The sequence below is a fragment of the Mobula hypostoma genome, chromosome 1 (assembly GCF_963921235.1).
Source record: "Mobula hypostoma chromosome 1, sMobHyp1.1, whole genome shotgun sequence".
NCBI lineage: Eukaryota > Metazoa > Chordata > Chondrichthyes > Myliobatiformes > Myliobatidae > Mobula > Mobula hypostoma.
Genome location: NC_086097.1, coordinates 3,225,429 through 3,243,947, shown reverse-complemented (window position 1 = coordinate 3,243,947; position 18,519 = coordinate 3,225,429). Strand labels below are relative to the sequence as shown.

The 18,519-nt window shown below is 41.7% G+C and overlaps 1 protein-coding gene across 1 annotated transcript in view; it reads right to left on the bottom strand.

Annotated features, from left to right (window-relative positions):
* The window catches only part of LOC134344062 (protein unc-79 homolog), a 403,221-nt gene that overhangs the window by 23,646 nt on the left and 361,056 nt on the right, over positions 1-18,519 (bottom strand). The window contains exons 44-46 of the mRNA XM_063043251.1: positions 13,366-13,541; positions 12,941-13,124; positions 8,153-8,350 (exon numbers count right to left, since the gene is read on the bottom strand). Of these exons, the coding sequence (XP_062899321.1) occupies positions 8,153-8,350; positions 12,941-13,124; positions 13,366-13,541 (558 nt within the window). The remainder of the gene's footprint in view (positions 1-8,152; positions 8,351-12,940; positions 13,125-13,365; positions 13,542-18,519) is intronic.

Here is an 18,519-nt window from a genome sequence, read left to right as displayed (position 1 = left end):
ACTTCTTTACTCAGAGAGTGGTAGCTGTGTGGAACGAGCTTCTAGCAGAAGTGGTTGAGGCAGGTTCAATATTGTCGTTTAAAGTTAAATTGGTTAGATATATGGACAGGAAAGGAATGGAGGGTTATGGGCTGTGTGCAGGTCGGTGGGACTAGGTGAGAGTAAGAGTTCGGCACGGACTAGAAGGGCCGAGATGGTTTATTTCCGTGCTGTAATTGTTATATGGTTATATCATCATGTGTCTCCAAGTACCCTAAGACCTCATCCTTAATAATCAACTCCAACATCTTCCCAACCACTGAGGTCAGACTATCTGGCTGATAGCTTCCTATATTCTGCCTCTCTCCCTTCTGAAGAGTGGAGTGACATTTGCAATTTTCCAGTCAAGTCAAGTCACTTTTTATTGTCACTTCGACCATAACTGCTGGTACAGTACACAGTAAAAACGAGACGACATTTTTCAGGACCATGGTGCTACATGAACAATACAAAAACTACACTGAACTATGAAAAACAACACAAAACTACACTGGACTACAGACCTACCAAGGACTGCACAAAGTGCACAAAATAGTGCAGGCATCACAATAAATAATAAACAAGACAATATGCACAGTAAAGGGCAGTGGGTTGGTATCCCACGGCCCTACTGAACTGTTACAGAATCTAGTGATTCTTGAGCAATTATTACTAATGCCACCACAGTCTCTTCAGTCACCTCTTTCAGACCCTGTGGTGTAGTCCGTCCAGTCCATGAGATTTATCTATCTTTAAACTTTTCAGCTTTTGAAGCACCTTCTCTGTAGTAATAGCAACTTCACACACTCCTGCCCCCCGACACTCTCCAATTTCTAGCATACCGCTAGTATTGTCCACAGTGAAGACTGACACAAAATAATGAAGTTTCTCTGCCATTTCTTTGTCCCCCATTGCTCCCTTTCCAGCACCATTTTCCAGTAGTCCGATATCCACTCTCATCTCTTTTACACCTTATATATCTGAAAAAAACATTTTGGTATCCTCTTTGATAATATTGGCTAGCTTATCTTCAAATTTCATCTTTTCTCTCCTTATGGCTTATTTAGTTGTCTTCTGTTGGTTATTAAAAGCTTCTAACATTCCGTTAATTTTTGTGGTATTATATACCCTCTCTTTTGCTTTTATGCTGTCTTTCACTTCCCTTGTCAGCCTCAGTTGCCTCATCTTCCCTTTAGAATACTTCTATATCTTTGGAATGCATCTACCCTGTGCCTTCTGAATTTCCCCCAGAAACACCAGCCATTGCTGCTCTGCTGTCATCCCTGTTGGTTTTCCTTTCCAAATAACTTTGGACAGCACCTCTCCCATCCCTCAGTAATCTGACTTTAGCTTCTCCCTCTCAAATTGCAGGGTGAGTTATATCACATTATGAACACTGGCTCCTAAAGGTTCCTTTACCTTAAACTCCCTAACCAAGTCTACTTCATTACATAACACAAATCCAGTAGATTGAACAACAGGTCATCTCATAAGCATTCAGCAAATTCCCTCTCTTGGGATCCATTGCCAACCTGATTTTCCCAATCTACCTTCACACTATCCCCCATGTCTATCGCAACATTGCCCTTTTTATATGCCTTTTCAATTTCTCATAATTTGTATCCCACATGCTGGCTACTGTTTGGAGTCCTGTTCATAGAGTCCTAGAAAAGTACAGCACAGAAGCAGGCCATTTGACCCATCTAATGTATACTGAACCATTTAAACTGCCTACTCCCATTGACCTGCACTCGTACGAAAAGCTCTCCATACTCCTACCATCCATGTACCTATGCAAACTTCTCTTAAAGATTGAAATCACGCTCGCATGCACCACTTGTGCTGGCAGCTTGTTCCACTCTCTCAGAATCCTCTGAGTGAATAAGTTTCCCTCATGTTTCCTTAAACTTTATTCTGTTCACTGAGAACACGTGACCTCTAGCTGTAGTCCCACCCAGCCTCAGTGGAAAAAGCCTGCTTGCACATACCCCTCATAATTTTGTATACCTCTATCAAATCTCCTCTCAATCTACTGGTGAATATCTCCAGTCCTGAAGAAGCATCTCAGCCCAAAACATCAGCTGTTTATTCATTTTTATGGATGGTGCCTGACCTCCAGCATTTTGTGAGTGTTGCTCTGGATTTTCAGCATCTGTAGAACCCCTCGTATTACTGATGAATAACAGCCGCGTGGTTATACCAGTGTATCACCACATACTATTGTGTAATTATACATACTAGTCACTTCTGTCACATTTCTGATGACTACTGCTGGAATGAAGTGGAAAACCTCAACAGGGTAAAGTGAAACACCAGGCAGCCCACTGGCTGCTTTCCTCATGGCGATTTCATCAACAACTCTTTTGCAAAAGCATGTGAAGCACAAAGCTCAGTCCACTGCCAAGGACTTTATACCCAGCACCGTATGTACATAGCTCCCATCAGGGTCTTTTTACCCTTGCCATTTCTTAACATTACACACAAGGGTTCAATATCTTCTGATCCTATTTCGAAAGATTAGATTTTATTTTACACCATCACAGCTACCCTTTGCCTACCTGCCCATCTTTTTGATACATTGTATAGCTTTGGATGTTAAGCTCCCCACTATGATCTTCTTTCAGCCACGACTCCCACAACATCACACCTGTCAATTTCTAAATACGATACAAGATTATCTACTTAATTCCATGTAGAGCGTGCATTCAAATATAACACCTTCAGTCCTGTATCCATCACCCTTTTTCAATTATGCCTCACCCCATTACACTTTAGCTCATCCCACTAACTGCAGTTTTGGCCTATCAGCTGCCTGTCCTTCCTCACAGTCTCACTGGACGTTACATCTTAAGACCATAAAACCATAAATTATAAGATTAGGATTAAAAACGTAAACACGAGGAATTCTGCAGATGCTGGAAATTCAAGCAACACACGTCAAAGTTGCTGGTGAACGCAGCAGGCCAGGCAGCATCTCTAGGAAGAGGTACAGTTGACGGTTCGGGCTGAGACCCTTCGAAGGGTCTCGTCCCGAAACGTCGACTATACCTCTTCCTAGAGATGCTGCCTGGCCTGCTGCGTTCACCAGCGACTTTGATGTGTGTTGCAAGATTAGGATTAGGCCATTTGGCCCATCAAGTCCCCGATCTTCTGCCTTCTTCCCATATCCCTTCATGCCCTGACCAATCAAGAATCTATCCATCTCTACCTTAAATATACACACAGACTTGGCCTCTATGGCTGTCTGTGGCAAAAAGTCCACAGATCCACCACTGTCTGACTAAAGAAATCCTCCTCATCTCCTTTCTAAAAAGGATACCTCTCTATTCTTATCCTACATCCGTTTGTCTTAGACTCCCCCACCATAGGAAACATCCGCTTCACATCCACTCTGTCGCAGCCTTTCAACATTTGACAGCTTGCAACGAGGTCACCTCTCATTCTTCCAAATTCCAGTGAGTCGAGGCCTGGAGGTATCAAACTCTCTTCATATGACAAGCCTTTCAATCCCAGAATAATTTTTGTGAACCTCCTTTGAACCCTCACCAAAATCAGCACATCCTTTCTTCTAGGATTCACAAGAGAACGGAAACCGTTCACAACACTCCAAGTGAGGCCTCAGCAGTGCCTTATAAAGCCTCGACATTAGATCCTTGTTTTTATATTCAAATCCTCTCAAAATGAATGCTAGTATCGTATTTGCCTTCCTCACTACAAATTAACCTTTAGGGCATCCTGCACCGAGGACTCCCAAGTCCCTTTGCACCTCAGATTTTTGAATTTTCTCTCCATTTAGAAAATAGTCTAGACTTTTATTTCTTCTACCAAAGTGCATGACCATACACATCCTTTCTTTGTATTCCATCTGCCATTTCTCTGCCCATTCTCCTAAGCCTTCTGTAACCTATTTCCTCAAAACTATCTTCCGCTCCACCCATCTGCATGTTGTCCTCCAAAACGGCCACAAGCCATCAACTCCATCATCAAAGTCATTGGCATTTAATGTAAAAAAAAGTGATCCCAACACAGACCCCTGTGGAACCCCACTAGTCAACCAGCAGCCAACCAGAAAAGCCTCCCTTTATTCCTCCTCTTTGCCTCCAGCCAATCAGCCACTGCTTTATCCATGTTAGAATCTTTCTTGTAATTCCATGGGCTCATAGCTTGTTAAGCAGCCTCATGTGTGGCCCTTGCCAAAGGCTTCTGAAAACTCAAGTACGCAACATCCACCGATTCTCCTTTGGCTGTCCTGCTTGCTATTTCTTCAAAGAATTCCAACAGATTTGTTAGGCAAGATTTTTCCCTAAGGAAACTATGCTGACTGCGACCTATTTTATCATGTGCCTCCAAGTACCCTGAGACCACATCCTTAACAATCAACTCCAACATCTATCTAAGCATTGAGGTCAAACTAACTGGTCTATAATTTATTTTCTTCTGATTCCCTCCAAAGGGTGGAGTGACACTTAAAATGTTCCAGTCTTCCGAAACCATTCCAGAATCTAGTGATTCTTGAAAGATTATTACCAATACCTCCACAATCTCTTCAGCCACCTCTTTTGGAACCCTTGCTGTATACCCCAAGAACCTTCTCCTTAAGTAATGGCAATTTCACACACTTCTGCCCCCTGACACTCTCAAACTTCTGGCATACTGCTAGTGTCTTCCACAGTGAAGACTGATGCAAAATACTTACTCACTTCATCCACCGTTTCCTTGTCCCCATACTACCTCTCCAGCATCATTTTCCAGTAGATATCTACTCTCACATCTCTTTTACACTTTATTTATCTAAAGAAGCTTTTGGTAACCTCGTTAATATTATTGACTACCTTACCTTTGTATTCCATCCTTTCCTTCTTTATGTCAATTTTAGTTGCCTTCTGTTGGCTTTTAAAAGCTTCCCAATATTCTAACTCCCCACTAATTTTTGTTCTATTATATGTCCTCTCTTTGGCTTTTATGTTGGCTTTGATTTCTTGTCAGCCACGGTTGTGTCATCTTGCCTTTAGAATATTTCTTCCTCTTTGGGATGTATATATCCTGTGCCTTCTGAGTTTCTTCCAGAAATTCCAACCATTGCTACTTTGCCTTCATTCCTGCCAGTGTTCCTTTCCAATGAATTTTGGCCAGCTCCTCTCTCAAGCCTCTGTAATTCCTTTTTCGCCACTATAATACTGATACAGAATGTTGAAGGAGACTGGAGCACCCAGAGGAAGCCAACACAGTCCACCAGATAAATGTACAAACTTCTTACAGGAAACGCCAGAATTGAACCCTTAGTGGACTCAACCACAATCTCTTCGAAAAAAACCATCTTGTTGGCATTCTAGAAATGCTCCCTCTTGGGATCTCACACCAACCTGATTTTCCCAGTCTTCCTGCATATTGAAATCCCCCATGACAATTGTAACAGTACCCTTTTTAAATGCATTTTCTATTTCTTGTAATTTGTAGACCACATCTTCAGTAATGTTTGGGGTTCTGTAATTAACTCCCATCAGGATCTTTTTACCCTTGCAGCTTCTTAGCTCTACCCTCAATGATTCAACACCCTCTAACCTCTTTAAAGTGATGTGATTTCATCTTTTAACAGGACTCACACCATCCCTCTGCCTACCTGCCTGTCCTTCCAATACAATGTGTATCCTTGGACATTGAGCTCCCAGTTGTAATCTTCTTTCGTCCATGATTCAGTGATACCCACAACATCACACGTGCCAATCTGTAACTGTGCTACAAGTTCATCTACCTTATTCCATATACGGCGTACATTCAAATATAACACCTTCAGTCTTGTATTCACCCTTCTCGATTTTGTCCACCTTTTGCATTACAAATCATCCCACTGATTTTGCAATTTTGCCCTATCATCAGCCTATTCATGCTAGAAGTCTCACTACACATTGCCTTTGTTTGTAAACCAACTACCTCATCTTCAGCACTATCACTCCAGTTCCCATCCCCCTGCAAAATCAGTTTAAACCCTCCCGAACAGCTCTGGAAAACCTGTCCGCAAAGATATTGGTCCCCCTTAGGTCCAGATGAAGTCTGTCCCTTTTGCACAGGTCGTACCCTCCCCAGAAGAGATCCCAATGATCCATAAATCTGATCCTCTGCCCCCTGCACCAGGTCAGCAGCCACACATTCACCTGTCAAATCATCCTGTTCTTACTCTCACTGGCAATCCAGCAATTACTACCCTGGAGGTCCTGTTTTCAGCTTTCTATAGGGCTCTCACTTGAGGACCTCCTCAACTTTCCTACCCATGTCATTGGTGCCAATGTGTACCTAGACTTCTGGCTGTTCACCCTTCTCATTTAGAATGCCATGGACCTGATCTGATACATCCCATGGGTGGCAACATACCATCCAGGTTTCTCTATCATGCCTACAAAATCCTGCCTCTACTCCTTTGACTGTGGAGTCTCCTATCACCTCTGCAGTCCTCCTCACCTCTTTTCTCCTGAGCCACAGCACCACAGACCTGGACACTGCAACTTCCCTCAAGAGTATCCAAAGTGATAGATTTATTATCGAGCGGAACAACCACAGCGGTATTGAGCACTGGCTGTGCACTTCCCTTCCTTCTCCCAACAGTCACCCAGTTACCTGCCCCCTGCATCCTAGGGACGAATACCTCCCTGTAGCTCCTGTCTATCACTTCCTCATTCTCCAGTATGAGCCAAAGGTCTTCGAATTGCAGCTCCAGTTACTTATTGCGTTCTCTGAGGAGCGGCAGCTTGGTGCATCTAGTGCAGATGTCGTTATCTGGGAGGCTGGAGGTCTCCCTGAATTTCCACATCTCACAAACAGAACAAAACAATGCCCTTGGAGCCATTCTCACTGCAGTAACTGTGCCCTAACACATATGGAATGAAATAAAGAAGAAAAAAAGATTACCTGTATGACAACTGCCCCATCCTCAGCCCTATCACTCGAGTTCCCATCCCCTGCCAAATTAGTTTAAACCCTCCCCAACAGCTCGAGCCATAAAATCACAACTGACTCTTTGGTTTGATAATCTCTGATAAATGTACAAAGGCTTGCATTATTCTGCCGAAGGGCATTCGTTCAGGAGCATTAACTGCATTCCACTTTCCACAAACATTGCCTAACCTGCCAAGTATCTCGAATATTATCTGTTCTTATTCTTGAGTTATTAACTTGTTTCACTTTCCACAATTGTTCAATCCATCCACTACTTGATTTGTTTCCACTTAGACAGTTTAGTTTTCATCGGAATCCAAATCAGGTTTAATATCACTGGCATATGTTGTGCAGCAGCAGTACAGTGTAATAGGTAATGATAAAATTCCAGAGGGCACAGCCTCAGAACAGAGGAGCAGGGATTTCTATAGCTAGAGTGTAGTGAATCTGTGGAATTGATTACCACAGACGACTGAGGAGGCCAAGTCATTTGGTATTTTTAAAGAGGAGGTTGATATAGTTGTGATAAACCATGTATATATGTTGTAACTCGGTTACCTGTCTGGACACACCCCTCTGCTGACTGCCCCTGTGGCTCCTCCCACAGAGTCCTGTATAAAGGGGTTCGACTTGCCCCTCCCCCTCAGTCCGGGGGCAGACACTCACTGTGGAGGTCGTATTGTACAGCGAATAAAAGCCTTTCAGTATTTTACCAAACCTCAGTCTTTTGGAGTAATTGAAGGTGCTTCAATAGTCTTGATTTGCCAGGGTGTCAAAGGTTATGGGGAGAAGGCAGGAGATTGGGGTTGAGGCAGAAATGGATCAGCCATGATGAAATGGCAGAGCAGATTCGATGGGCCAAATGGCCTAATTCTGTCCCTACACCTTGTGGCCTAAAAAACTACAATTTACAATAAGAATATATATGTATAATTAAATTAGTAGTGTGCAAAAAAAAAGCAACATTAGTTAAGTAGTGTACATGGATTTATTGTCAATTCAGAAATCTGATGGAGGAAGGGAAGAAACTGTTTCTGGAATATTGAGTGAGTGTCTTCAGGCTCCTGTACCTCCTCACTGCTGGTATCAATGAGAAGAGGGATGTCCTGTGTCATGGGGTTTTTAATGATGGATGCCACCTTCTTGACACATTGCAATAAATATCAAATCAAACAAGGGTGAAAATATTCTGATGGTTACTCACAACTTTATTATGAACCATCAGCTGTAAAATACTCGGAGTCACTCGGCTCCAGAATTCCAGGGCGGTTAGAATGGCTGTAGAGACATATTCATTCTGACTCTGTGGAGGTGGGGTGGATGCCGCTTGCTCACAGTAGACTGTCCACAGCTGAGCAAATATAAACGCATGGAAGAGAGAGCACATGTGCAGTACAGAGGCCTGCAAAACAAAAAGCAAAATGTACACTGGACATCAGTCAGCACTCCTCTCATCTGATTTATGATCGTTACACTGGACATCAGTCAGCACTCCTCTCATGTTAAATACTACATGCACATAGATTTCACACAACTCTGTGCACTTGTTGCTATTTGTAATTATAAACATTTGCACAAACACAAAGGACTAATGGAAAACTTGCTAAATTACAAACGTTTGTAGAAAGATTAACTAACTCTGAGGTTTGAGACTATTTCAGTGTAATACACTTCAACATTGACACAAAAATGAGGAATTATTTGAATCTGAAACCATTTATTAATTGATTCAAAGTTTTCCAAATCATTAAGATCTATTACATTACAGTGCATTGATTGGCAATGCACTTATCTTGAGATCAATGCACCAGATAGAGTCAGTTATAGAACACTACAGAATAGAAACAGGCCCTCTAGCACATCCAGCTCATGCCAAACTATTAATCTGTTGAGTCCCATCGACCCACACCCAGACCATAGCCCTCCATACCCCTCATATTCATGTATGTACCTATGCAAATTTCTCCTAAATTTTGAAATCAAACCTGCATCTACCACACCCGCTGACAGCCCATTCCACACCCTCATCTGCTTCTGACCAAAGAGGCTCCACCTCATATTCTCCTTGAACATTTCAACTTTCACTCATAATCCATAACCTCTAGTTGTTGTCTCTACCCAACCTCAGTGGAAAAGGCCTGCTTGCACTTACCCTATCTATACCCCTCATAATGTTGTATACCTCTATCACATTCTCCTACCTTCCAAGGGATAAGGCCCTAACCTATTCAGCTTTTTCCTATAATCTAGTTCCTCAGATAGAGTATTATACATCAGGGTATGCATTGATTAGTGGAATCAGATAGAAACAGTCCTTCTTCATTTATATCATTCTCAAACTATTTATCAGAAAATAATGCATTCCTCACTTTATTTAAAGAAAAACTAAAATGCAAGGGCTTTGTAAAGGTTATTACTAAAAAATAACTCTGCATTACACTTAAGTTGCAGAAAATATGGTTGAAGCAGCATTTTCACATTATTACAGCAGAAATGAACTAAGACAGAAATGACCCATGTAGTTACCTTTGTTCAGAAACTGATAAAATGGACCACTTCCAAAGCCTAAAGTCCTGTTACCATAACAGTACTAGGCACAGGTTTTAAATTATGTAAGATACATTAAATTCAAACCTTCAGTGTTTTGTACTCTTCATTAATCAGAGAATTTGATGTGTTTCATTGTTACATTTCTGCTCATTAAATACTTCATGCCATTTATCTATGCTAGAATCTTTCCTGTAATATCAAGGGGTCATAGCTTGTTAAGCAGCCTCATGTGTGGCACCTTGTCAAAGGCCTTCTGAAAATCCAAGGATTGGAGGGCATGTGCTATAACGAAAGGTTGGACAAACTTGGGTTGTTTTCTCTGGAGTGCTAGAGGCTGAGAGGAGATCTGATAGAGGTTTATACGATTATGAGAGGCATAGACAGAGTACACAGACTATCTTTTTATCCAGTGTTGAAATGTCTCATATCAGAGGACATGCATTTAAGGTGAGTGAACTAATATCACAGGAGATGTGAGGGGCAAGTTATTTTTACACACAGAGTGATGGGTGTCTGGAATGCACTGCCTGGGGTGCTGGTAGAGGCAGAAACATTAGGAACTCTTAATAGACGCTGAGATTGGCACATGAATATGAGGAAAATGGAGAGGTCCGGACATTGTGGAGGCAGAAGGGATTAGTTTTAGTTGGCTAATTTATTTGGTTCAGCACCACACTGTGGGCCAAAGGGCCTGTTCCTGTGCTGTACTGTTTGATGTTCTGTTTTCCACCTATTTCTTTGCTACCTACAGTAGTCTGGTGTTTTGTAAATGGTTGACGTGCCTCTCTACGCAACAGTTGCTATCCTTCAAATTAATTTATTATTTGTGAAATACATTGATATATTTCTGAGGTAACATGAAGGTATTTATTTTCTTGATTTTAAACAGTTGTTTTTCATTATGAATTCCTAGTGAAGAAAACTGAAGCTGAATTAGAATATTTCAACAAGCTACATTACTGAGCAGAAATTTTAGGCACATATAGCTAGGGTGTCTAAGACTTTAGCACAATACTGTAGTAATTGTATGTAATTGTATGTATGAATCACAAATTTCATGATATATGTGAGTGATGATAAACCTGATTCTGATATGGGTCTCTATTGTGGACTGAGAGTGGGAAGGAGGCAGTGAGAGCGGAGAGAGCGGAAAGCGCGGAAAGCAACAGAGAGACATTCTGTAATGATCAATAAACCAGTTGTTTGGAATCAAATGACCTTGCCTGGTGTCTCAAGGGTTGGGTTTGTCTGCACCCACGACACCCCTGCCCTCACTGCCCCGGCACTCCCTCTCTACCACCTGTCACACAACCCTCCCCTGGCACTCCATGCTTGCCATTCCCAACATTCATTGCTCTCACCAGATTTACCAACCTGCTCTCTGCTCCACGTTGACAAATACAATACTGTTCAAGAATCTTAGGTGCCCTCGTATACCGAAACTAATGTCTTAGACACCCTAGCTACATATATGTGCCTGAGACTTCTGTGCAGTTTTTTATATATATATATATAGTTAAACTGTAGGTGGTAAGGCATTGACTATTTGTAGAATATTTTTAGTAACAGCTCACAGCTGAAATCTACAATAAACCTTGGGTTCACATCACTAGCACACAAAAGGAGACAGTCAGTTTCCATATGTAAGCCTTCGACACTTTCTTCCCCCATCCACTGTTCTTGACAAATGCTTGAGCTTAATTGTCAAAAACTAAGGAAACAAAATATAAAGTTGTTGACTCTTCTAACCCCTGTGTTGCCACTTGCAACCAAATGCAAAACTACCAGTCAAAACAGAAAATGCTGGCAACACTCAGCATCTGTGGGAAGAGAAAAACAGGGTCAATGTTTCTGTTCTGATGAAGGGCGTCAGACTGAAAACATTAACACCATTTCTCTTTCAGCAGATGCTGCCTGATCTGCTGAGTGCATCGAACAGTTCATATTCTTAGATTAGGTTTTCAGCACCTCTGTAACATGACAAACTGCTGTGGTCATGTTCTTGCAGAAACGTGGCTCCAGGGCAACACCCACACACTATCAATCTACAGCTCATGACACTCAGGGACTTGGTTTATATTATTTTTATTATTATTATTATTTCTTTTTGTGACTCTATGTGACTGCATGTACTGTTTGCTGCACCTTGGCCTGAGAACAACACTATTTCATTTAACTGTTACATGTGTATTGTTGAATGACCATTAAATTCGAACTTAACTTTAAACTTAAACTTATTTTTCTTGATTTCAGAATGCCAAGACTTGTACCCTGCAAAGTTCAGTTATATCCTCACATCCAATTTAAAATCAACTTTCAAATACCTAAATAAGAAGCCACCTATAAACCATTCTACTTTGTCCTAAGTTTAATCTTCCTCATGTTTCTTTTTTGTGGTCAACTGCCCTGCAAAATATACCGGAGCAGTCATTTGGATGAATTTTTATCATCACTGCTTCACCTTCACCAGCAAAACAGCAAAATTACTCTCACATTTTATATGCAGCATCCAGTGGAGATGAAATCCAGGTGGATTATAAAAAATGTTAAAGTTCCAATGAAAGACTAGATTACTATGACCAGTACAACTATCAATAACATACAGAATTTCAATGGGTGCTTTTACACCATTGATAATAACCTTACTGTGATACTTACAGGTGACAGAATTATTATAAGACACACTTATAAATGGTTTTTAGATAAATAACTGAACTGATAATAATTACAGCTAGAGTCATTCTGGAGTTCAGAGTTCAATTCCAGCAGTCTGTAAGGATGATCCAATTTCCTCCCACAGTCCAAAGATAGGTTAATTGGTCGTTGTAATCTGTCCCATGACTAGACTAATGTTACATAGATGGTTGCTGGGCAGTGTGGCTGGTTGGGCTGGAAGCGCCTGTTCCATGCTGTATCTCTAAATCAATTAGTTAATTAAATTGCAGATAACTATTACTTCAGAGCTATTAAGGATATGAAATGAACCGATATTTGAATAATTTGTGAAATATTTAATTTTTGTGACTACGTACACTTACACACACACAGAATTGAGTGATGTATATATTCCAGAATCTTATAACTTAGCCAGCATTGAATGAAGCATCAAGATAATTAGACTGCAGTTGCAATGGAAGAATTTGCTTTAAACTAGGGGTTCCCATACTGCGGTGCATGGACCCTCGGTTAATGGTAGGGGTCCATAGCATAAAAAAAGTTGGAAACCCCTGATCTAGGTACTTGTTTCTGTTAACCACTTACCAAATAATTGACAGAGGACTGTCAGAATTTCTGAATAAATATCGTAAAGCCATTCACTTAGTAGGATAGAAGCCAAAAATGGAAATTTAGAGCATCAGTTTTACATTATTAGATAGTGCAGATCTTGCAATTTTAAAACCATGGAACTGCATTTTCTAAATTTGTGAAACATTCACATTACCTTGGATTGCTCGGGAAATCCAAGCAAGATAACTATAAGATGATCAGCAACATGTGAACCAGCATCCAAAGGAATAGGCATGCATGACGTGGATCCTGAACACACTACACTATGGCTAAGAGAACCCAGTAGCAGCCATGACAAAAGACGAACATGGGAGACACACTCAATAAATTCTTTTGGACTACAACAAATTGGAAAAAGAAAAAAAATTAATCACAATTGCACAATCAGACATTTACATAGATTGATATGCATTTAATATTAATTCACATACTTTCTGCACTTTTATCATTTGCTTCCTTAATGTGTTAATATAATCTTAATCAGAATAGTTAGAATAAATGTTATCTTAAATATAAAGATACTTTGATTTCTAGAGACAGATGTTTATTCCACAACACTGCTAGAGTTCATAGTGTTACCCTTGTTGCATCGCGGAAGGAGAATGGTATAACCACGGCAAGTAACGAATGACGGCTTTGTTATCACGATGATTCCCTTTGGAAATTTCCATTGCGGCTATCTGTGCTAATCCTACTTTAAGATGGCCGCCAAACGTATCTTCATGCAAAGGCTGAGAACAAGTTTTCATGTGACCCTGTAAAGTAAAAGTTATCATATTATACTAAATTCATCATCATCATTAGGTGCTATGTCTAACCATGACTGTTCTTGGCAAATTTTTTTACAAAAGTGGTTAGCTATTGCCTTCTTTTTACAAGATGGGTGACCCCAGCCATTATCAATACTCTTCAGAGACTGTCTGCCTGCATCAGGGTACAAATATTTAAATACATAACAACCATTCTCATTATTTCTAAACTCATTAATGGTAAATGGTGAGCAGTGGTAGTGAATCAGACAAAATTTATTTTTCCTTAAACCTGATTCTGGTTTTTAACTTCAAGTTCCAAGTTTATTGTCATCTGACTGTACATACAGAATATACAACCCAAACAAAATAACAAACCATAAACACAAGAGATTCTGCAGAGGCTGGAAATCCGGGGCAGCACATACAAAATGCTGGAGGAACTCAGCATTATGTAGCGAAGAAGGGTCTCGGCCTGAAACGTCAACTCTTTATTCATTTCCACAGATGATATCTGACTTGCTGAGTTCCTCCAGCCATTTGTGTGTGCTGCAAACGAAACAATGTTCCCCAGACCACAGTGCACCCACAAGACATACCACGCACCGCACATAAAACAAAATATTATCACATAAGTCAAATATAATTCAAAATTTGTGTAGTTCGTAGCTAGGTAATGACAAGACCTCAGTGATGGCAATGTAATCAATAGTCTCATAGCCCATATAGAGTACTATAATATTTCATATCCATTCAGGGGAATGTGGGCTTCACAGGCTAAGCTAATAGACAACACAGAACCTTATAGCATAGTACAGGCCCTATGACCACAATGCTGTGCTGACCTTTTAATCTACTCTATTAATTTAAACCTTCCCTCCCACTTAGCCATCCATTTTTATTTCATCCATGTTCCTATCAATAAATCTCATATATGTTCCTAATGTATCTGTTTCTACCACAACCTCCCCAGTGTGTTCCAAGCACACCACTCCCTGAGTAAAATATCCCTCCTTATACTTTCTCCAACACCTTAAAATTATGCCCCTTCACATTAGCCGTTGCTGCCCCGGGAAAAAGGTGCTGGCTGTCCACTCAGTGTACACCCTTTACCTCCTTATCGTCGTCGTCGTGGCTATCCCTCGAGGTCGAGGACAATGGTCTTCGTTCTGTTGATCTACTTATGGGCTCTCAAGTGGCTTATGAGTCCAATCTTGGCTTTGAAAGTTCTTCCGCATTCAGGACAGGTAGTTCCAGATGACAGATCGGGCTTTGGCTGTTGCTGTCTCTCTTTCCATTCTCTTCTCTTTTCTTCTAATTCTGCACATCTGTTGGCTTCGAAAGTTGCTGTTCCTTCTCGGTTGATGGCTTGCCAGAGTTTCCTGTCCTTGGCATTGGTTTCCCAATTGTTGATATCGATGTTACATTTCTTCATGTTGGCTTTTAAGACGTCTTTGAATCTCTTCTGTGGTCCGCCTCTTTTACGTCTGCCTTCTTTAAGCTGGGAGTAGATTTGTTTCGGCAGACGTTCGTCTTTCATCCGAACAACATGACCGCTCCATCTCAGTTGGTTCTTGATGACGTAGGCTTCAATGCTTGTTGTTTTTATTTCATTTAGCACACTGACATTGGTTCTTCTATCTTCCCAGCTGATACTTAAGATGTTTTGAAAACAGCGTTGATGGAACTTTTCAAGTGCCTTCAGATGTCGTCAGTATGTTGTCCAGGTTTCTGATGCATACAGGAGCACTGGAATTACCACTTCTTTGTACACTAACATTTTGGTGTCTGTTCGGATGTCACGATCATGAAAGACTCTTGTTCGGAGGCATCCAAAAGCTGTTCCAGCGCACTTAAGACGATGTTGGATCTCGTCATTAAGGTCGACATTGGAGAAGAGGTGACTTCCAAGATACGGAAAGTAGTCCATGTTTTCCAGGGTTATTTCGCCAAGTTGAATTGATGTTTTATCCGATTTGTCTTAATTGGTGACGGTTGATAGATGATCTGAGTCTTCTTGGAATTGACGGTAAGTCTAAGTTTCGTGGTATGCACGGTTAAAGGCAGTCAGAATCTGTTGTAGGTGGTTTTCTGAAAGAGCTGCAACACTGTTGTCATCTGCGTATTGGAACTCGTGGATGTCTTCGTTTTGGATTTGAGATGGGCAAGATTGAAAAGTCTGCCATCTATTCGGTAGACAATTTCGATTCCTGGGCGTAGGTCGTCCTTGATAATATGATGATTGTCGCAATTGAAGATGGTGAACAAAGTTGGGGCAATCATGCATCCCTGTTTTACTCCTGATCTAACTTGAAAAGGCTCACAGTTACTGTTGCTGACCATGACTGTGGCAAGCATACCATCGTGGAGGAGTCTCAGGATTCGAATGTACTTTTCAGGGCATCCATAGGTGGATAGGACATCCCATAGGAGTTCCCTATGTCAAAGTCAAAGGCTTTGGTGAGGTCAGTGAATGCCACGTACAAAGGTTGAAGTTGTTCACGACATTTTTCTTGTAGTTGTCGCACTGTGAAGATCATGTCGATTGCTCCACTTGATGGTCTAACACCGGCTTGTGTCTCCGGAAGGATCTTCTCAGCTAAAGGCTTGAGCTGGTAGTTCATGATGCAGGTGAGGATCTTTTCTGCTGTTGCTAACAGAGAAATTCCACGATAGTTTCCGCATTCAGATCGATTGCCTTTTCTTTTGTAGATGGTAACGATTGCTGAGTCTCTAATGCCTGCTGGTACGTCTTCATTTATCCAGATCTTGATGAGAAGTTGATGCAGCTGATAATGAAGCGGGTTACTTCCAATTTTGTAGACCTCAGCTGGTATTCCATCGAGTCCAGCGGCCTTGTTGTTTTCCAAGGTTTTGATGGCTTCCTTGACTTCGTCAAGTGTTGGTATTTTGCTTAGGGAGTCATCAACGGGTTGTTTTGGAATGTTGTTAATCACCTTCCCGTCAAATGAGACGGTTTGATTTAGAAGGTCTTCAAAGTGCTCCCTCCATCTAGAATTGATGTCAGCATTGTTCTTCAGGATGGTTGAACCATCTTTGCTTTTGAGAAAGGCTTGACCGTGTGTGGATGGGCCAAAAATAGCGTTAGTTGTGTTGAAAAAAGCTCGCGTGTCGTTGGCGTCTGCTAGTTGTTGGATTTCCTGAGCTTTCTTCCTCCACCATTAGTTTTTCAGGTTTCGGGTGCTCTTCTGAACTGTAGCCTTGCATTCCTGATAGTGTTTCCTTTTGGTAGCCGATTGTTGGTCATTGTGTAAGGTGATGAAAGTTTTTCTCTTTTAGTTGATGAGTTGTTGGAGTAGTTTGTCGTTATCATCGAACCAATCCTGATGTTTTTTCATCTTGAACCAATGGTTTCTTTGCAGGATGTGATGATAGCATTCTTCAATTGATTCCAGTGTTCTTCTACAGATGGTGGGATTTGTTGAGGCAGTTGTTCTTGAAGATTTTGTTGGAACTCCTGTACATGGCTGATGTCTTGAAGGATGTCAACATTGAAGTTCTTAATAGTGTTCTGATTTTGGTGTTCCCTTTTGGGCCAAATCTTCATTCTCATGGTGGACTATATGAGTCGATGGTCTGTCCAGCACTCGTCAGCACCAGTAACAGCTCTTGTTATCAGTACATCTTGTTGATCCCAAGATCGTACGATGATGTAGTCGATGAGGTGTCAACGTTTGAAGCGTGGATGCTACCAGGAGACTTTGTGCCTGTTTTTCCGGCGAAATAAGGTGTTTGTAATCACCAGGTTGTGTTCAGCACATTTGGTGAGGAGGAGTATTCCATTGGCGTTGACCTTGCCAACTCCTTCCTTGCTTATTATTCCGGTCCAGAGCCTATGATCTTTCCCAACTCTGGCAGTGAAGTCTCCCAAGAGAATGATCTTGTTGTTGTTGGAAACAGAGGAAAGGACGTGTCAAGTTGGGCACAGAAGTTCATCCTTACTTCATCTTCAGTGTCCAGAATTGGAGCATAGGCGCTGATGATGGTGGCGTGTTGGTTCTTGACAAGTTGGATTCACAGAGTCATGAGACGTTCGTTGATTCCCAGTGGTTGCTCTGTCAGCTTCTGAAGTAGGCTGTTTCAGATGGCAAAACCTACTCCATGGATCCTCGGTTGTTCAGGATAAAGTTCTTTCCAGAAAAAGGTGTATTGACCTTGCTCTTCCTTTAGTTGCCCTTCTCCAGCTCTGCGGGTCTCACTCAGAGTAACAATGTCAAAGTTGAATTTTTGGAGTTCCCGGGCAACAAGGGCCGTTCTCCTCTCTGGTCGGTCTGAGTTTGGGCTATCCATCAGATTTCATATATTCCAGCTTCCAAATTTCACAAGTTCACTTCTCGATGTTTTTCGACCACATGATTGTGATCCCTCTGGACACGGCTTTCCAGACAGGATAGGGTGAAGCAGACTATTTTTGGGGCACCTTTTCTAGCCCCTTCCCAGTTCAGGGTGAGCAGAGTGGATCCTAAATAGGGTTGCTCAGATGTGAATACTGCTGTCGAACAACTTTCCTGCTTCTGTCCAAAAGTTGATCAACTGAATCAAGTATTCACCGCTTTTGTGCCAGTTCTTGACTAGGAGCTTCCAGCCATCATATTGACTGCTCCCGTCGCCCTCCCCTGATTGCAGAAAGACTTGAAGAAGTGGCCCACAGAGCGTGTATTTGATGTTGCACTCCAAGAAGCACACGATACTTCACAATTCAACCAACTGATTCCAATGGCATGGAAACCACGACGATTGAAGCTGATGGATTTGTTGCAGTCTTCATCCGCCCTCACAGCCGTTGAGTTCGAAGTAACTTTGTCCGTCTGTTCCACATTGAGGTCTTGGTTGGATTGTTCTTTGTCAGGGACCTCACCCTCGACCTTACCGCCATGGGTGACCCTACCAGGAGCATAGCTCCAGACGGCATTGCTCTCGGGATCACAGGACCACACAAGCATGACAAGGTGACAATCCACGG